This window comes from Poeciliopsis prolifica, unplaced genomic scaffold (assembly GCF_027474105.1).
Source record: "Poeciliopsis prolifica strain line A6 unplaced genomic scaffold, Auburn_PproV2 SCAFFOLD014, whole genome shotgun sequence".
NCBI classification, from domain to species: Eukaryota; Metazoa; Chordata; class Actinopteri; order Cyprinodontiformes; family Poeciliidae; genus Poeciliopsis; species Poeciliopsis prolifica.
The window spans coordinates 7,726,204-7,741,972 of record NW_026562389.1 but is presented as its reverse complement, the minus strand read 5'-3'; the positions used below and the strand labels follow the sequence as shown (position 1 = coordinate 7,741,972).

The 15,769-nt window shown below is 36.5% G+C and overlaps 2 protein-coding genes across 2 annotated transcripts; both read right to left on the bottom strand.

Annotated features, from left to right (window-relative positions):
* Positions 1-7,109: 7,109 nt before the first annotated feature.
* Positions 7,110-10,845, bottom strand: zgc:112294 (transmembrane protein 17A). The gene is made up of 4 exons (XM_055039073.1): positions 10,581-10,845; positions 9,603-9,709; positions 8,501-8,614; positions 7,110-8,202 (listed from the first exon to the last, which is right to left on the bottom strand). Exons 1-4 carry the CDS (start codon positions 10,705-10,707, stop codon positions 7,894-7,896), a joined length of 657 nt encoding a protein of 218 aa, XP_054895048.1. The 5' UTR covers positions 10,708-10,845; the 3' UTR covers positions 7,110-7,893.
* Positions 10,846-11,111: 266 nt separating this feature from the next.
* On the bottom strand, positions 11,112-12,638 carry selenoe (selenoprotein e). Its single transcript, XM_055039649.1, has 4 exons — positions 12,469-12,638; positions 12,099-12,175; positions 11,827-11,905; positions 11,112-11,439 (listed from the first exon to the last, which is right to left on the bottom strand). Exons 1-4 carry the CDS (start codon positions 12,574-12,576, stop codon positions 11,296-11,298), a joined length of 408 nt encoding a protein of 135 aa, XP_054895624.1. The 5' UTR covers positions 12,577-12,638; the 3' UTR covers positions 11,112-11,295.
* Between the last annotated feature and the right edge of the window lie 3,131 nt (positions 12,639-15,769).

Sequence of the window (15,769 nt, the reverse complement as noted above, 5' to 3'; positions counted from 1 at the left end):
TTTCATCAGAATTTTTCTTCACTTCCTGTTGCAGAGGAATTACCTTTTTCACCCCAGAAAAGACATTCCCAAAACTAAATGTCTTAACTCCAATGACTTAAATACACAGGATAATGACTAGTACTTTATTTTAAAGGATTTAAATGGGTCTGCATTCCTAATTGTAAACATTTCTTTCTTTCCTCAGAATTCTGCACACAAATAGTGGATTATAGCAATGTGGAAATTTCATTTCAGTGATTTGCAAAATCATTAAAAATAGAGAACCAAGAAATCACATAAGTCTATACCAGTGAAGTCTAAAACTGATCTGCTTTCACAGATTGAACAAACTAATGTCCAAAACAGACTTATATTCCACCACCCAATTAGCTTAACTTCTTATCCTTCTGAAGTCTCAGAGACCAAAGACTATTTTTTTATATGAATATGAGTAACGCCTCAATCAAATACTGGCTGCAGAGCAACAGCTTCATCCCAGCTTACAGGTGGATCTCTCTTATACTGGTCTTTATATTCATGTTCATCGTCACATTATCAAAATGTCTCTTGGTAGCAAACAAAGTGTAAGTCAAGTAACACCAAAAAGAAGCAGGATCTTAAATTCAAGACTTTTACCCAACATGGTATGAAAACAGATCAAGAAATGTTTCATAGTGACTGAAAAAAAATCACTTAGAAACATTTAAAATACACTTTTTTTCAGTTACTTTATGTGCTAAATACAAATACATGTATTTATTTGTATTTAAATGAAATACAAATACATTTACATATATTTGTATTTAAATGAAATAGAAATACATTTACATATATTTGTATTTAAATGTTATGTTTACATTTCTTTAATATAATAAATGTAAAACCTGAATACATTTGACATATCGCAAAAATAAACTGCCTGGATTGATAGGCTTATGTTTGACCTTTTAAAGAATTCAGCGCTAACATGTCTTGAACACTATTTCTGCATTCGATACAGGTTTCTGTGTCATTGCATTTCACCTAGGGTAGTTAGATTTTTTCCATGGTTTTCAAAGTTTTAATCTTTGAAGCTGAAAGATGCTGATGCACCAATGTTTTGGTGCATAAAACATTGGTGTTGTGCAACAAATTTGGCTAAAGGACGTAAACTAATTATTTTCCCTTCAGAACATATTTGCAAAACACATTGTTTACAACTTGCTACATGTTGTGAAATTTGTAGTGAAAACCTTTCTTAAATGCAACATCATTCTTGATGGTGGATTTAAAAAATGTGAAGCTAAACACACAATGCTCACCAATCTGAGCCGATGCTTAAAGAGCAAAAGCTCTTTTGGATAACGGCTCTCACTATAGTTACACATGGCTTCGAAACCCTTTCCAGACTCACAGACTGCTTTTTTAAAACACAGATTCAATTTTATTGGAATAGCTTTAGTGAGATCATCTTCTCATTAAAAATGTGTTTGATCATCTGAAACTCAACCCTGCAAAAAAAAAAAAAAAAAAAAAAAAGCGCATCTGTCTGGGGAAATACTTTTTTTTATGGCACAGTATATGTATTTGAGTTAAATCTGGGGAAACAAAAAAAATAAATAAACCAAAACGTTCATACATGAAAAGGAGATTCTGGCATATTTGTGAGTACATAAAGGACCCAAATGCTGAGTCAGAATGTGGCAGGAGCAGAGTTGAATAATAAATAACAAGTACACTTACAGGGAATCTCAAAGGAAAAGCTGGACATGGAACATGCAGGAGTAACGAGAGGAAGCAGCAATGAACTAAGACGCCAGTGAGATTTTATACAGAGGAAAGGGAGGAAAATGACATTGGAAAGAGGTGAGCTAATCAAAATAATGTGGAACATCTGGGAATGTAAGTAAAAAGAGGGAGACTGAGCAAAAGAGCATGAAGAGAAAACTAAACTAGGAAAACAAAACTAACAACTAATTGTGGGATTCACTGACACCAATTTAAGAGTCTACATCAAGATACACAGAGAACAGAATGCAAGAAATAAGTGAGAACTCAACCTGGAAAAAAAAATACTGACAACACCTTTCTACTATAATGAACAAGATACGGTCTGATATTTCAAATATAAAAAAAAAAACACAAATGAAAACCAAAACAACAAGGGATCATAATCAGTTCTATAAAAATCATGTAACTCTAATCTTACAAAACCACAGCAGATTCTCCTCTATAATATGAAATAATTTTGATTTTTTTTCCTCTAGGCAGAAGATTCCTCTGTTCTATTAAGTATAGCAGATTTAGCAGTGATGAAATATTCATCTGCACTGTAGCATTAATGCACACTTAAACTACCAGCAGAAGTGAATTGCTCTTCCATTCCCTCCTCACCAACATAATCAGATGCAAATTGAAAACATCCTGCTGTCGATATCAGTTCTGAGTTTCAATATTCCCTGATTCTCAGTGTGATCTTACATTCTCTGCTGGCTGTGAAGGTAGAGACAGCACAAGTGGCTCAAGAATGAGATTTGAATGCCATGCCCCAATATGAATCTGAATTTGTAATTCTGCAAATATTCTGTCTTTCAAAGGTATTTTTGGTTACACTGGGTTTAATGGTATGAGCAGCCAAGTAGTAGAAATGGCATCAAGTAATAAAAGAAACAATAAGAAGGAAAAGAAGAAGCAATGATTGTGTAATAAAATCTTTGAGGTTATTTTACTTTGGCTGCTTGTGGAAACAGGGTGTACAGTTTTGCTAAGACTGCAGAAATTGGTCTAGTGATGTGTAGATGTTATTGGAATACATGAATATGTTTGTTTGCTTTCTCAGTTTTGTTTTTTTCTCTTACTGTGGGGCAGATTTCTAAGGTGTTGATTTGTGATCACTTTATGCTTCTTTCTCCCCTCAAAAGCGCTCTTTAGAATATGAGATACTGCTTAAATCTTTTCTGTATTGTTATTACTCATAAAAGCTGAATGTTAAATATAAATTTGTCCTGATGTTCATGAATGAATGAGTCAGGGTTAAGTCTCCTTGAAGGGATCCTTCCGGTATTTTTGTGTGAACCTGGATTTATTTCATTGAAATTATGAAAACCATGACTTCATTTCTGTGTTTTAATCCTTTAACAATTCCGGCGTGTTTGTAACTTGCAGTCACACTTTATGAATGGATGCGAGCGACAATAGGGTTAGCCCTTCTTGTGTAACCATCTGGCATTAAGAAGACAGCCGTCTTGGCAGCTGAAGCGAGCCACCATGAAGGATTACTGAAACAAGCCGTGAGGATGTCCCTGTGATGTCTCGGATATTGCTCCTCACCGGTGCTTAGCGCAGCCTCTACGGTCACATTTTGTGATTACCTCCGAGCTGTATCCAGACATAATTAACCTGATGAGAGGCTCAGTAAAGCCCAGATGATTTTGAGCCATGGTCGTATATTGGGAAACAGACAAAGTGTTAACAAGGCTTCAGCAAAAACTTGCAGATGCTCAAAAAGCACCAACAATGAATATTTTTTTTAAAAAGTTTGCGAGTTTGTGAGTTGTAATCTGCACATGAAGGAGATTCATCATTCTTCAAAGAGAAGCAATTTGATTAGGGCAGACAAAGTGAGCTGATGCTAAAGATGTGACTGGAGTGTCTCTGGTTTCTATTCATTTTCCTCTTCCATCAGAAGATAGATAATCCTCTTCTCCTGCTTCAAAAAGAAATGATATTGGATGTAGAGAAAGCTGAATGGGTGAACACAAAGTCCTCTCTGGAGTATAGGATGAAAGCAGGATGAAGAAGAACACAGAGCACATTGCTTTCTGAATAAAAATCACAATAGGATTGGACAGTTTCTTTCCATCATTGCTTATTTTGTTCTCATATACTATTGGCTTAAACTGAGAACTAGACTGAAATGCTGAATGCCAGTTACATCCTGATTTGCTCCTTTTCTGTCTGTTTTCTGAGTATTTTTACCATAAAAACCTGGCTACTCCAGATCCGGTCTTATGTTTTTTCTCACCAGAGGGGGTTCCATCCCTTCCCCGGACCAACCACTGTCACAGAGTTTCCTCAGATTTCTTTTTTTCTGATTTCCACCCCAACTCTTTAAATCCCTGTGGAAAATGGAAGTGAATGTTTCTCTAAGCTTGTCTCCACTTCCAGGCTAAAGAAGGTAATACATGTTTCCTGAAAAGCTCAGGAAACATGAACTTGTCAGAACACAATTTGTGTTAAACACTTCATCTGGCTGTGAAAGACTTTAGCGCTTCAAATAGCTTACCGTCTCACAGTGCTAAGTGTAGATGCATTACAGTGAATTGATAAATCAATATAATTTATATCCTACTTGTAAAATAAAGTGTAATGCTTGTTGTTTGGCATATGTGATATACTAATATTACTTTTTGTTTTATTTTCATTACTGAATTTCTACATTGTTAATGTAACTCCATAATTTGTCAATCTGATTCAGTTGGTTTGCTTTTTGTGCTCCTCCCTCATGCTCCTGTTATACCTATTATATAATTTGTATTTCTATCAATACTCATTGAATCTGTCTTCCCAGTTTAAAACTCCTGGTTACATTTTGTGCCATGTCAGCTGTGAAATATTGCCAGATGAGCAACCTTTGTTTCTTAAAATCTGTCAGGTCCTTTCATCCTTCGGTCTCTTACCAGTGAACATAGTTTTAGGCTCTTCTGCACTGGAAGCGCTAATAATTTTGTTGAATCAAATCCCTTATCTTTCCCCAGTACACAATCCCAAATCCAACATTACACTGTAAAATTGTTTATTTTTTTGTTTGTTTCCAGCTCTGCTATAAAAATGAAAATAAAAATCATTTCCAATCAACTTTGTTTTTCTGAATGCATAAAAAATCTCACCTGAAAAATTTTCTGAGTCCTGTTTGACCTCATCTCATCACTAAATCAGCAGCTGTTGCCCAGCTGTATCCTTCCCCCCCTGGCCTGCTGACACATTTCTGACGAAATTTCTCTGAGCTGCTGCCAGTTTTACTCCCCCTCCTACCTTCTCTATCATTTAATCAGACTCTTTCCTCTTGCTGTGGGGTTGATTATTAAATCACTAATGTCTCCTACCTTCTCAAGAAAGCAATTCAAACTGCTTAAAGGCTAAACCTTTCACTGGTTTATTTCTAAATTAATTCCAAGTTTGTAAGAAAGCCGCAGCTCCACACCTGCACCAAAGAAGCTGGAAAGAAAAATATTTTGGAAAATAAAATCAAATTCAGCTTCCCACAATCTCATTCCACTCAAATATAATTGCTGAAGGGATCAAAGGTTTCCTTATGTATTCAAGTGAAGGTGCTTGTGATTAGCACAGGAAGCTTCTTTATTCCTAGCCTGACTGCTAGGCTAGGAAAAAAGACTTGTTGGGTATTAGTGCACCACTTTCTACTTTATTGCTGCCCTGAATTAAAATACTGAGGTACCAGTTGTTGCACATTAAAATGTGCCTTTTTATTTTCAATTGGAACAAACCAAAACAGCAAAATTGACAAAGGTACTGAAGAATGTACACAGAATGTTCAAGCAAAACTTCTATTTTTGGGGCATACAGAAAATCTGATTTTCACACACTGTTTTAATGACCAAACATCCAAAACCTATTTATTAAACAGGATAATTCTACATTATCTGGAAAAATACACTGGTAAGAGGAGAATGAAGAAAATAAGAAATAAAATGAAAATAAGAATGGAATAAGTAATTCCCCCTTGGGGATCAATAAAGTATATTCTATTCTATTCTATTCTATTCTATTCTATTCTATTCTATTCTATTCTATTCTATTCTATTCTGACCTTTCTTGGAGATTTGTTGTTCATAAAAGAGTTGTAAAACGTCCCTGTTAGAACAACATTTATGGCTATTTTAAGCTAACACATGCATGTCTATGAAACTATAGAAGTTAATACTAACATAAAAATATTTCTGTATTTTTGAAAGTAACCAGAATTGCCACCACTGCATTGTCCTCAAGCTCAAAATTAACCTGTGCATTACAAAACCAAAAACAACAAATAGAAACATAATCAGTTATATCATGTTTCCATTACTCACATAGTTGCTTGGTTTCTTTATCTCCCTGCTTAAAATACAGCTAGATGGTCCATTACCAGAATTGGTCTCTTACTTTGTAAAGGTCAGGCAAATGAAATTCAGATTAGATACTGATATCAGGATATAGCTGTTGGGTATGTGAATTGGTTTCTTCTGAAACGGGAAATAAACATGTTTGAACCTTTTCAGATTTCACGGCTTAAGAAATTGGAACATAAAGAAAACAAGATTTTCCAGCTCATTTCTTTATGTGATTAAACCTTTTGAGGAAAGCACTTATGAATAAAGTATACGGTTTCTGCTTTGTTTTCACTGTTTTTCCTCTCAATTTCACTGTTTTTCCTCTCAATTTCAGGGAACAACAAGAGCCACTGCAGCTTGTTGTTCCCTGAATGTGAAGTAGCACAGCAAAAAGCATGTTATTTCACAAAAAACCGTGCATCTCAAATAGCCGACATATTGAATATTAGTGCACCACCCTCTACTTTATTTCTGCCCTGAAACAAAATACTGAGGCACCAGTTGCTGCTGGTCAGCTTGTAAAACCAGCAAAACACTTAAAACCTTCTGTCTTCAAACGAGAGGATAAAATTGGCCATGATGACAAGATATTCAATTGATTTCCGTGTATGCTCAACCTGGAGTTATTAATCATCTAATAATACATTATGTTCAGCTGTAGACAGGTCTAACCTTTCTTGCTCTGCCAGAGGCATTCCTGATCCGAACATGTGCTGCATGATAATCTGTCCTCACTGGACTTTGCAGCACTGTCAGAGACGTCACCGTCCTGTTTTGATCTCTGACTGCCACTCTGTGGTCGTAAATATTTAACACCGCTTCCGTCTTTTCCCACACTAGCTACAATAAATCTGAAGCCTGTATCAAAATTTAAGGTTCAGACATAGGTGTGACAGAAATTTCCCCATTTTAGGACAATAAATGAATTTGTAAAAGAGTCAAGGTCACATTTCTTGCACTCCTGCTGAATATGTGTGAAAAGTGTCAAAATGAATACATGTTTTAATTTAGAAAAAGAAGGGAAAAATGTTTCATTGCTCATTGAATTTGACTCCATTTATTCAGTTACAAAACAAGGTCAGGTTAATTTGTCATGTTTTGAGAAATGTACCTTTAAATTGAGTAAATTTCAAATTAGAAAAAAAAAAAAACAACAACAACACAAAACCACAGGGGGAAACAGGATGTCCTCAATTAATGAATACAATTTTCAAGATCAAAAAATGTTACTCAAACGTTACTACAATGAAAGATCTGCCAGCAAATATGGCACAACTGTAAATAAAGCATTTTTTTTGGGGGGGGAGAGGGGGGAGCCAGAGCAGTTTGCTTTTATCTTTTGTCTAAGGAGCAAGACAAAAATTAGATCTGCCTTGGCAAAAAATCAGGCCCTGGCAAATTTTCATCCTGTGTCATTCATCAAGATTAAAGAAAATAACCTTCGAGTGATCAAAGCCTTGTTTTTGATCATGTTTTCCTTTTCACCTTAAAAACCAAGTCAGGTTTTGACGGTTTGACATCGTATCAGTTTTGTGATGCTGAAACTATGTCTTCCATCTATTTCAGCACACCTGTTCTTTTACATCTTCTGGATCATCTTGTATATTAGAGTGGGTTAAAATGCTGCACAACAATCCATTCATAATAATCCTAACAATCTGTGGGCTACAATAAAAAAGCCAATCATGTACGATAACTCTAAACTTTTCATTTATCAAACTCATTTCATGGGCAAGTACGCTAATGATAATAATAATAATAATAAAAAACAGTGGATGTTTTATTAAAACCACAGTCATGTCAGAAAGACTGTTGCCTGTCTCTAATGAGTGGGTGAAAGTGGAAGCACACTGCGGTTATAAGAAAGCCCGTAGATGGGACTCATCTCTGCATGCCGCAAGCTCTCCACCTTGCCAAATTGCCGCAGGTGGAAGAGAAGGGTGAGTTTTCGGGTCATTGTCCTCAGCGCCAAGAAGGAAGCCAGGATTTGGGCGATCAGGAAAGTAAGATAGATGGAGTGAACGGCTCTCTCCAGAGGCAGAATGATAACGCCTTCATCTGTGATGAAGAACAGCAGCACGGGCAGCTGGAACGTGAAAGACAGGAGCCAGAAGGCTGCCAGGGCTGGCACCTGATGACAGAGAGGAAAGAAACAGAGTCTGGTGCAAAGAGTGAAAGACTGAACATCCCTGAGAAAAGCTATTGATGAATCAATTTCTTAAGAAGTCCAGTTTGCAATTGCAAGTCATGTAGAGAACACAAAAACATGTAAAAAGACTTTAACTCAAATTTAGAGATTAAGATGTGGATTAAAAATATATATTTTTTTAAAGGGGAATGAACAGTTTTGCAGGGAACAATAAATGTTGAGATGTATTGTCGCATGAGAACTTTTCTTGTGGTTCAGAATGGATGTGTTTCTGAGTTACCTTTTCTTCAAGGTTGCCAATGTAGCCCAGATAGAGTCGGATCACTTCAATCACCGTGACAAGGACCAACCCAGTTATGAGCAGAGCCTGGTAATATCCAGGAAGATAGTGATACTGTAAACAGAGAAGAGATGTCATGAGAAAATTGTAATTTACACAAACACAATGCATTAAAACCTGTTTCTGTATCTTCTGAGAGGTCCCTTGGCTTTGTTTAATATGCATACATGATAAGCATTATTTTCACTTTGGCTTCTTATTATATTACATACAAAACTTAAGAGCAAAGCATTTTCAAATAGCAGCAAAACCTATTTTTTAACTACTTACTTTAATATTTACTTTGTAGAGTCGTTTGTAATCTGCTGCTCTGGGAAAAAAAATTCATTCCTTCACTCTTAATAACTTTGCATTTCATAATTTAATAAAATAACTTTTCTTCACTGTGTTTTCCATCAATTTCTGCACACTGCTTCCATAATCATTTCTCTTATTTACAGTACATTGTTTTTTAACGTTATTTTTTTAAATACATTTTTACAACAATGTTTTTTTATATATATATATAAAAGTTATTTAAGTACCAAATAAACAAATAGTACTATGAAGAATCTAGAAAATGTGACTAAAATTTAAAAGGTTAATACAGTTTATTGTGGTTTAAGGACAATTGTATTGAGTAAAAGTGAGAACTAGAGTCACCATATGAAAATACTTTTTTTAGGAGAAACCACTAGGTGGTGCCACAATTAAAGCCTTTTTTTAAAGAAAAAAAATCAGAATAATATGACATTTTTCATATTTGGAAGTTGATGATTTTCCATTCTTTAATTTTTTTTCTTGATTATTTACTTATTATTTGCGTTGTGTCACTTGTTTGTAAAATATGTTTGATTGACTTTCTGTGACTGGAGGTTCACAGTTTCCACGGTTTTTGATTATGTCACTTCATAGGTGTAAAACTTAGAGTGCAATTCTATTTATATAGAGTGAAGCATTACATACAATTATGGTTGGTAAAAAATATTTCAAAACTTGCTTCCATTTAATGCAGTTGTTTTGAGAAATATTTCAAGTTAATAGTGATTTTCCAAATACTTACTTTCACTTCCAACATAAATACAGCAGAAAACCACCAACAAGGAAAGTAAAACAGGTTGAAGTACAAGAGCATTTGAAGGGGAAGGTGAGAAATCAACTCGTTGACCACTGAAAAAAATAAAAAAATAAAAAATCAGAGAATTTTAGATAATTTTACAGCAACATTAAAATAAATGTGGTTTGTTGGGAAATACATGTGGAATAATCTGTTTGAAATCCTTACCAAAAAAGAGTAATACAGTATGTAAGCAATATAACAATATCCAAATCTCATGTAACTACAAGAGATTTTAAAACATATAAAGAAGGTGAATTTTCATATGTTTTGTTCTGAGCGAATATGAAAATAATGTGTTGTTAGTACACATGACATCTGTCACAATCAGTTCTATTAAATCTAGTTTAGTCTCCCACAAAAAACATTGAACTGTACATTCATATAGATTATGTTTTACCAAGGAAGATGCTGACAGCTTTTATTGGCTATGCTTTTCATGAATGCATAATGAAGTGTAACATCAAGTTCATGAGTTGAAACAACACAAGTGGCTGCTGCATGCTCATATGCATATGGTGATTCAAATAAAGAAACAGTATATGTGCTGACTTTTAATCATCTAAAAGTTATTCTTTAGCTAGATATAATGATATCCCAAATATAATAAATCTCTTCAGTGACATGTTTTGTCAGACCATACATTATTTTAAAGAATATTTGATTCTTCTACAGTTTAAATAGTGGGTAAAAATACCTGAACTTGTTTAGCTTGGTGCTATACTGTATAGCACCAAGCTGCTCCTGGATTTTTGGTGCACATTCAAGAGATGAACTTCTCTAGTCATCCTGCATTTTATCAAATAGAAACTCCTAAACTTGGTAGTTGTAGAGTAGTGTTTGTAAAGTTGTAAACAGGAGTTATAAACAGTATTTATTTGCCAGGCTGATGTTAAAAGCACAGTTGCAGAGTGTTGAACGAACCACATGCATCCTCCTGTTCCCTGCTGAAGTCACTGTCCGCTGTCCTGTTGTTGGTGAACACGGAGCCTCCCATGTAGGCAAGGCCCATCTGCAGGTTCTCCGGTACAGGCGAGTAAAACACAGGCATGGTGGCTAAAACCTTTGGTCATGGCAGAACTAACAATCCAAATACTTTAATTGTGGCGTCTGTATCTGGATCTGCAGCTAATTCTTGTTGTCCTCAATACTATAAATGCACAGTAGAGATTGTAATGGCTACACAGAGACAGACAGTCCAATGCAACTGCTAATCAGATTATCAAGAGGGAGGCGGGCTGAGGATTAGTCTGAAACACTGACATTATACTTTGTCTGTTGGAGGATATTTTTTATGAGTAAATCTGTTTATATGCTTTGGGAATAAATTGGTAATTGAGTTACACTGAGTTGACATAAGGACAGCAGTGATAACATTGGCAATTTACGCTGTTTTGTTCCTGGCAATTTAGCACAATGATAAAAATGGATAAAAATGGAATCTAGATATTTGTGTTTTTGTAATTTTTATTTAAGTGTGTAAACCAACAGTAAGCCTTCAGTATGCCGAACACTCTCCACACTGCATCCAACCAGCGAGTCCTCAGAATGGAGCCTGGCTGTAACAGTCTTGCCTTTTAGCCCCACTCATCATTAATGCGGCTGGGTTGCAGATGTGAGGTTTGGCCACATGGGGTCGTCACAGCTCGTCCCTTGGTGCGTGCAGGGGGAAGTTCTGGAACTCCTCTGGTACTTTTTCCCCTTTCTGGGACCTCTTATAGAAACCAAGAGACTCTAACAGGCTGCTGATCTCATCTGCCTTCATGTTCTTCACAGGGACAGTCTGATGTTTCAGGAAACAGAAAAAACAAAAGCAAGGACACATCAGCATCCCACAGCTAGGGGTTTAGTTGTAACTCTGTTGGCTAAATACTGGAAATTATATTGAAACACATTCCTGTTTGGACAGAAATTAGAAGGTAAAAAACAGTAAAAGGTTTGTAAATTCATGAGTCAAAGTGGAGGATCTTTATTAGGAGTAATTGGGTGAGATCCAGGGTGCAGCCTGCACACATCACCAGTCGGTCACACCAATGGACTGTGAAAGGAAACCAGAGTACCCGGACAGAACCCACACATGCACAGGTAGAATATGCAAACTTCAGGCGGAAAAGAAAAACATAATTTAGTCAGGGACCTTCGAGATGTGCCTCTGAAATGCAAATTTTACCTTTACAACCTCATCCTTTTCATTGTAAAATATCAGACGGGGCTTCTTCTCCTCTGATGAGTCATACTCTAAGTTATGGCTGTATGGCAAAAAACAGATCAGGGAAAATAACAGGTAGGAAGCACATTTGTCTGTTTCAGTTGACTCAAGTTGATAAGACTGGGAGCGCAAGACTTTTGGAAAGCTCACATATCTGGAACAGGATTTAGCCAACAGCTTGAAGCCATGTCTCAGCAAGAAAATGTAGAAATGTGACAGAAGCAGAAGGATACTATAAAGCCGATCGCTCCATGAGGAAATGATGGAGCTCAGGCATTTTCTTTATGGCTCATCCAACCACACTGGGTGCCTGCAAAATTGACAACAGACAGTTGTTCTAACTGGTGTGCGCGTGTATTTCATTGTGTGAACATTGCTCTTATATCTCAATAGAAAATAACTCAATGAACCTGCAGCTCATTCTTTGTAGTACTTATTTTTCTTTTGTTTCGTTTACCTTCCTACTGTTATTTGTAAATGCAGAGATCATTGTTTTAATTTAACACATTCTCAGCAAGAAATTTAGTTAAATCTTTTAATGAAAATAAATCGAGGTGATTTTTCAAAGTTATCTGTGTGTGTTATTTTTTTAGTTCCACTCACCATCAGTTTAGCTCTGGCTATAACAAGCCGCTCTTCATCTGCCGTCTTGTTGCTGCTTTCTAATGCTCCTGCAACAAGTCCAAAAGTGAGCACCAACAAGACCCACATGCTAGAGATCAGCTTGTGTCTCTAAATCCTTCTGCTGAAGTTATAACCAGCAATGTGTAACTTTTGAATTCTGCTGGACAGGTTTTCAGGATGGATGAGTCCATAAGAAACTCATATGGGGTAGTTCAGCTCACCTGAGTGAACCATTGTGCTTCTTCCGTTTTTACTTATATAAATTTAGACATTAATGAAGACCACAAAAACAAATGTAGTCACCCGGTTGACATAGATGTAGTCGTATTGCCAAAGTCGTGGTTATCAGTCTCTTTTGATTTATTTACTGTCCCTAGTTTTGAGGAATAGTCTCCTCCACATCAGCAGGATTCCAGAAAGTCCACAGAACATCTTTACTGTTATCACTTTTTCCCATACAGTACACAGTCCACAAGATGTAGCCCCTGGGAGCAAGCCAGATGCTCTCGTTCACTGACAGCTAAAGTTCAGTCTTTGGTAACTGACCCGATTCCAATGTAAAAATAATGCAATTTGTTCATTTAAAAGTAAAACATATGCTTGTTTTGTAACATCAAAATCTAATTCAAACTTTGTGAGCTTTACTTTTGGCATATTTTTTTCTTAAAAAGTAATTCATATGTTTGGCTTTACTTCAAATAACTGAAGAAAATGTATTTGAAAATTTAGTAAATATTTAAATCGACCAGGTAGATTATTTCTCATGGAAATTTCACAGAGATTTTTTGCTAACATTTTATCCAACACTGTTTACATGTTTACTAACTTAGACCCTGGAGGCCTTCACAGAGTCTACTTACGACGAAACACTCAACGTGTGTTTTTTTCTTTGAAGGGGCCTCTTAAAATGATTAAAATTAAAGTGGAAGTTTATTTGCTTTACCAAGTCTAATGTGAAACTCTGAATTTTTATAACAACTTGGAGCTTGTTTGTAGCTGTTACTTATCTTTGAAAGTTTACATTTTGTTCAAAAGTTTAAGGTTATTATTGAATTGCATCCAATTTTTCTTGGCCAATGGTAGAGGAAAAACAGACTTGCTTCACTTTCTTCCAAACCACCTCTCAATCATGCAGCTCAAGATAGTTAAATCTTGCTTTAGTTAATCTGGTAAATAACAGAAGTTTAATATATAGCTAGGTCTGAAGTGGTCAAAAAACCTAAAATGGAGCCAGTTTTTTGAAGAGTGGCCTCTTTCAGTCTACTGAATGCAGTGAGTGAGTCACAATGTCTATTTAGAAACTTTCTAAGTTTAGAATGGGAATGTTGCCATAGTTCAGCTGCTGGAGTTTGTTTCCACTGTTTGGTACTATATTAGTTAGGTCTGTTTTAGAATGGCATGTAGCTTGGGAAGGTGAGTTCAGCCGGGAATCATTTGTGCTGGATTAATGTTCTTCACTTACCTGCAGAAAGGGCTGGATTCAAAGACAAAGCAGCACCACGAATCATGGCTGCAGAGACACAGGCTTTCAGCAAAACACCCTGGGGTCTGCCATTAGAAACAGGACTCAACACAAAATAGATAGCCGAAAGATACTGGCAGACAAAAGGTACATAGGACTCTATGATTAAGTCGCATGCTGAGCAATGTATAGATCGTCTGTGCTGAGGATAGCCCTGAGGTAGCACAGAAAAACTGCAAGACATAGTCAAGACCGGCTGAAAACTATAAGTACAAGATCCTGAGGGTTTTTTAGATCCAGGCACAGGTGATGGTTATCCAACTGGACCTGAGGTTGCAGACAAAGCAGTGAGCCATATTGCTATATGTTGGAATGCCATCGAATAGCAAGAAAAAGAAACATTTGAAGCCAGCAAGCACTTATGTTGCTTGACTCTCCACAAACAGAAAAGCCACTGGCCTTTGTGGAGCCAGTGGTTGGTTGTAGGTGCACAAGGAAACCTGAAATAAAAGATTTCAGCATTGACTTTTAAGACCTCAACTGGGAAGAGTCCAGTCCTTAAAACAGCTAAAATTTGACACACACACAAAAACAAAACTCAAATCTACCTGATACAGAACTTAGGTCTGAAGTGAATAGTTTGAGGAGGAAGTTTTGTGTTCATATATATTTATTGATAGAGAGATACTATTGTTCTTAAAGGAAATAAAGAAAATGAGAGTGGCTTATATTCCACTTTGTGTAACATGTAGGGTTCATGTCAATGCACTCTCAGTGTTATTTTGTGTCTCTATATTTTGCTCATCCAAACACTGGTACTGTTAAACCTTTCTTCTGACTTTTCCTTCTTTACTGCTACCAAGATAACCAATGTTTGACTCCATTGTGCTCTCTGCATGAATTCAGGCCTTGTGACAGTGCTGCATATTTGCAGTGTATGAACACCCTGAATGTGGAAAAAAAGCTTCTCCTCACCAAGTTTATTCAGTCACTTAATGTTGCGAGAAAAGCAAATTCATTAGGTCACCACAAGAGGGTGGCAACAGCTGTCTGTGAGCTTACTGGCAGTCTGGTGGGTAAAAATGTTCTTCCAATTTCTAGCCACAGACAGTTATGATTCCAACAAAAATAAACATTCGTGCCTGGAATCCTGAAGCAAAACCATCTTGTTATCTCCATCTTTTCCAGACGCAGAACTGTGCACTTTAGAGTTCTGCACCCTGCATTCAACTCTTAGAAATTACATGTCCAAAGGCGATAAAACTGTCCCACTTTCTAACAAGGTTTCCTCCCTTTGGAATTTGTCATAACTCTGTAGGCTTGTACTGTTCCTGTTTTACATCTGCATCATTGTGTCTGAATCTTTTCTCACAATGGATCTTAACCTTGGAGAACTTAAATAGTTGATGTTAAAAAAAAAGCAGCTCAGCACATGAGAGGGGAGAACATACAATGAACTGTGGGGGTGGGGTGATTTTGCTGAGGCCAGGTCTATACATGTGGATGTGTCCCATATGTGTTCACAATCAGCATGTTTTAGCTTACATCACATGGTGTCTGCCAGGAGGGGTTTGTTGTTATTAATGTGCTGACAAAGGGAAACTGTAGCCATTTATAACCAGGCAGTTATGGGGCTGAAACGCAGATGATGAAAACGTTTACGAAGTTCAGACTGAGCAACATTTTCCAGCAGCACTTTTGGGCAAAATGCAACACTTGCAGCTGGAAAAAAGATCAAACGCCTAAACACCTCGCTCAGATCCTGCTTACTTTTCAGAGCTTGTTATAAAGAGACACACACTTCCTGTTTCTCCAAAG

What these genes read in the sequence shown, in the direction of transcription:
- zgc:112294 (XM_055039073.1), bottom strand. Translation starts at nt 10,707, where the DNA reads ATGCCTGTGTTTTACTCGCCTGTACCGGAGAACCTGCAGATGGGCCTT. An exon ending in GGAACAGGAGGATGCATGTG is followed by an intron (nt 9,710 to 10,580) that starts GTTCGTTCAACA and finishes TATTTTTTTCAG; the next exon opens with TGGTCAACGAGTTGATTTCT. An exon ending in TTGGCAACCTTGAAGAAAAG is followed by an intron (nt 8,203 to 8,500) that starts GTAACTCAGAAA and finishes CTCTGTCATCAG; the next exon opens with GTGCCAGCCCTGGCAGCCTT.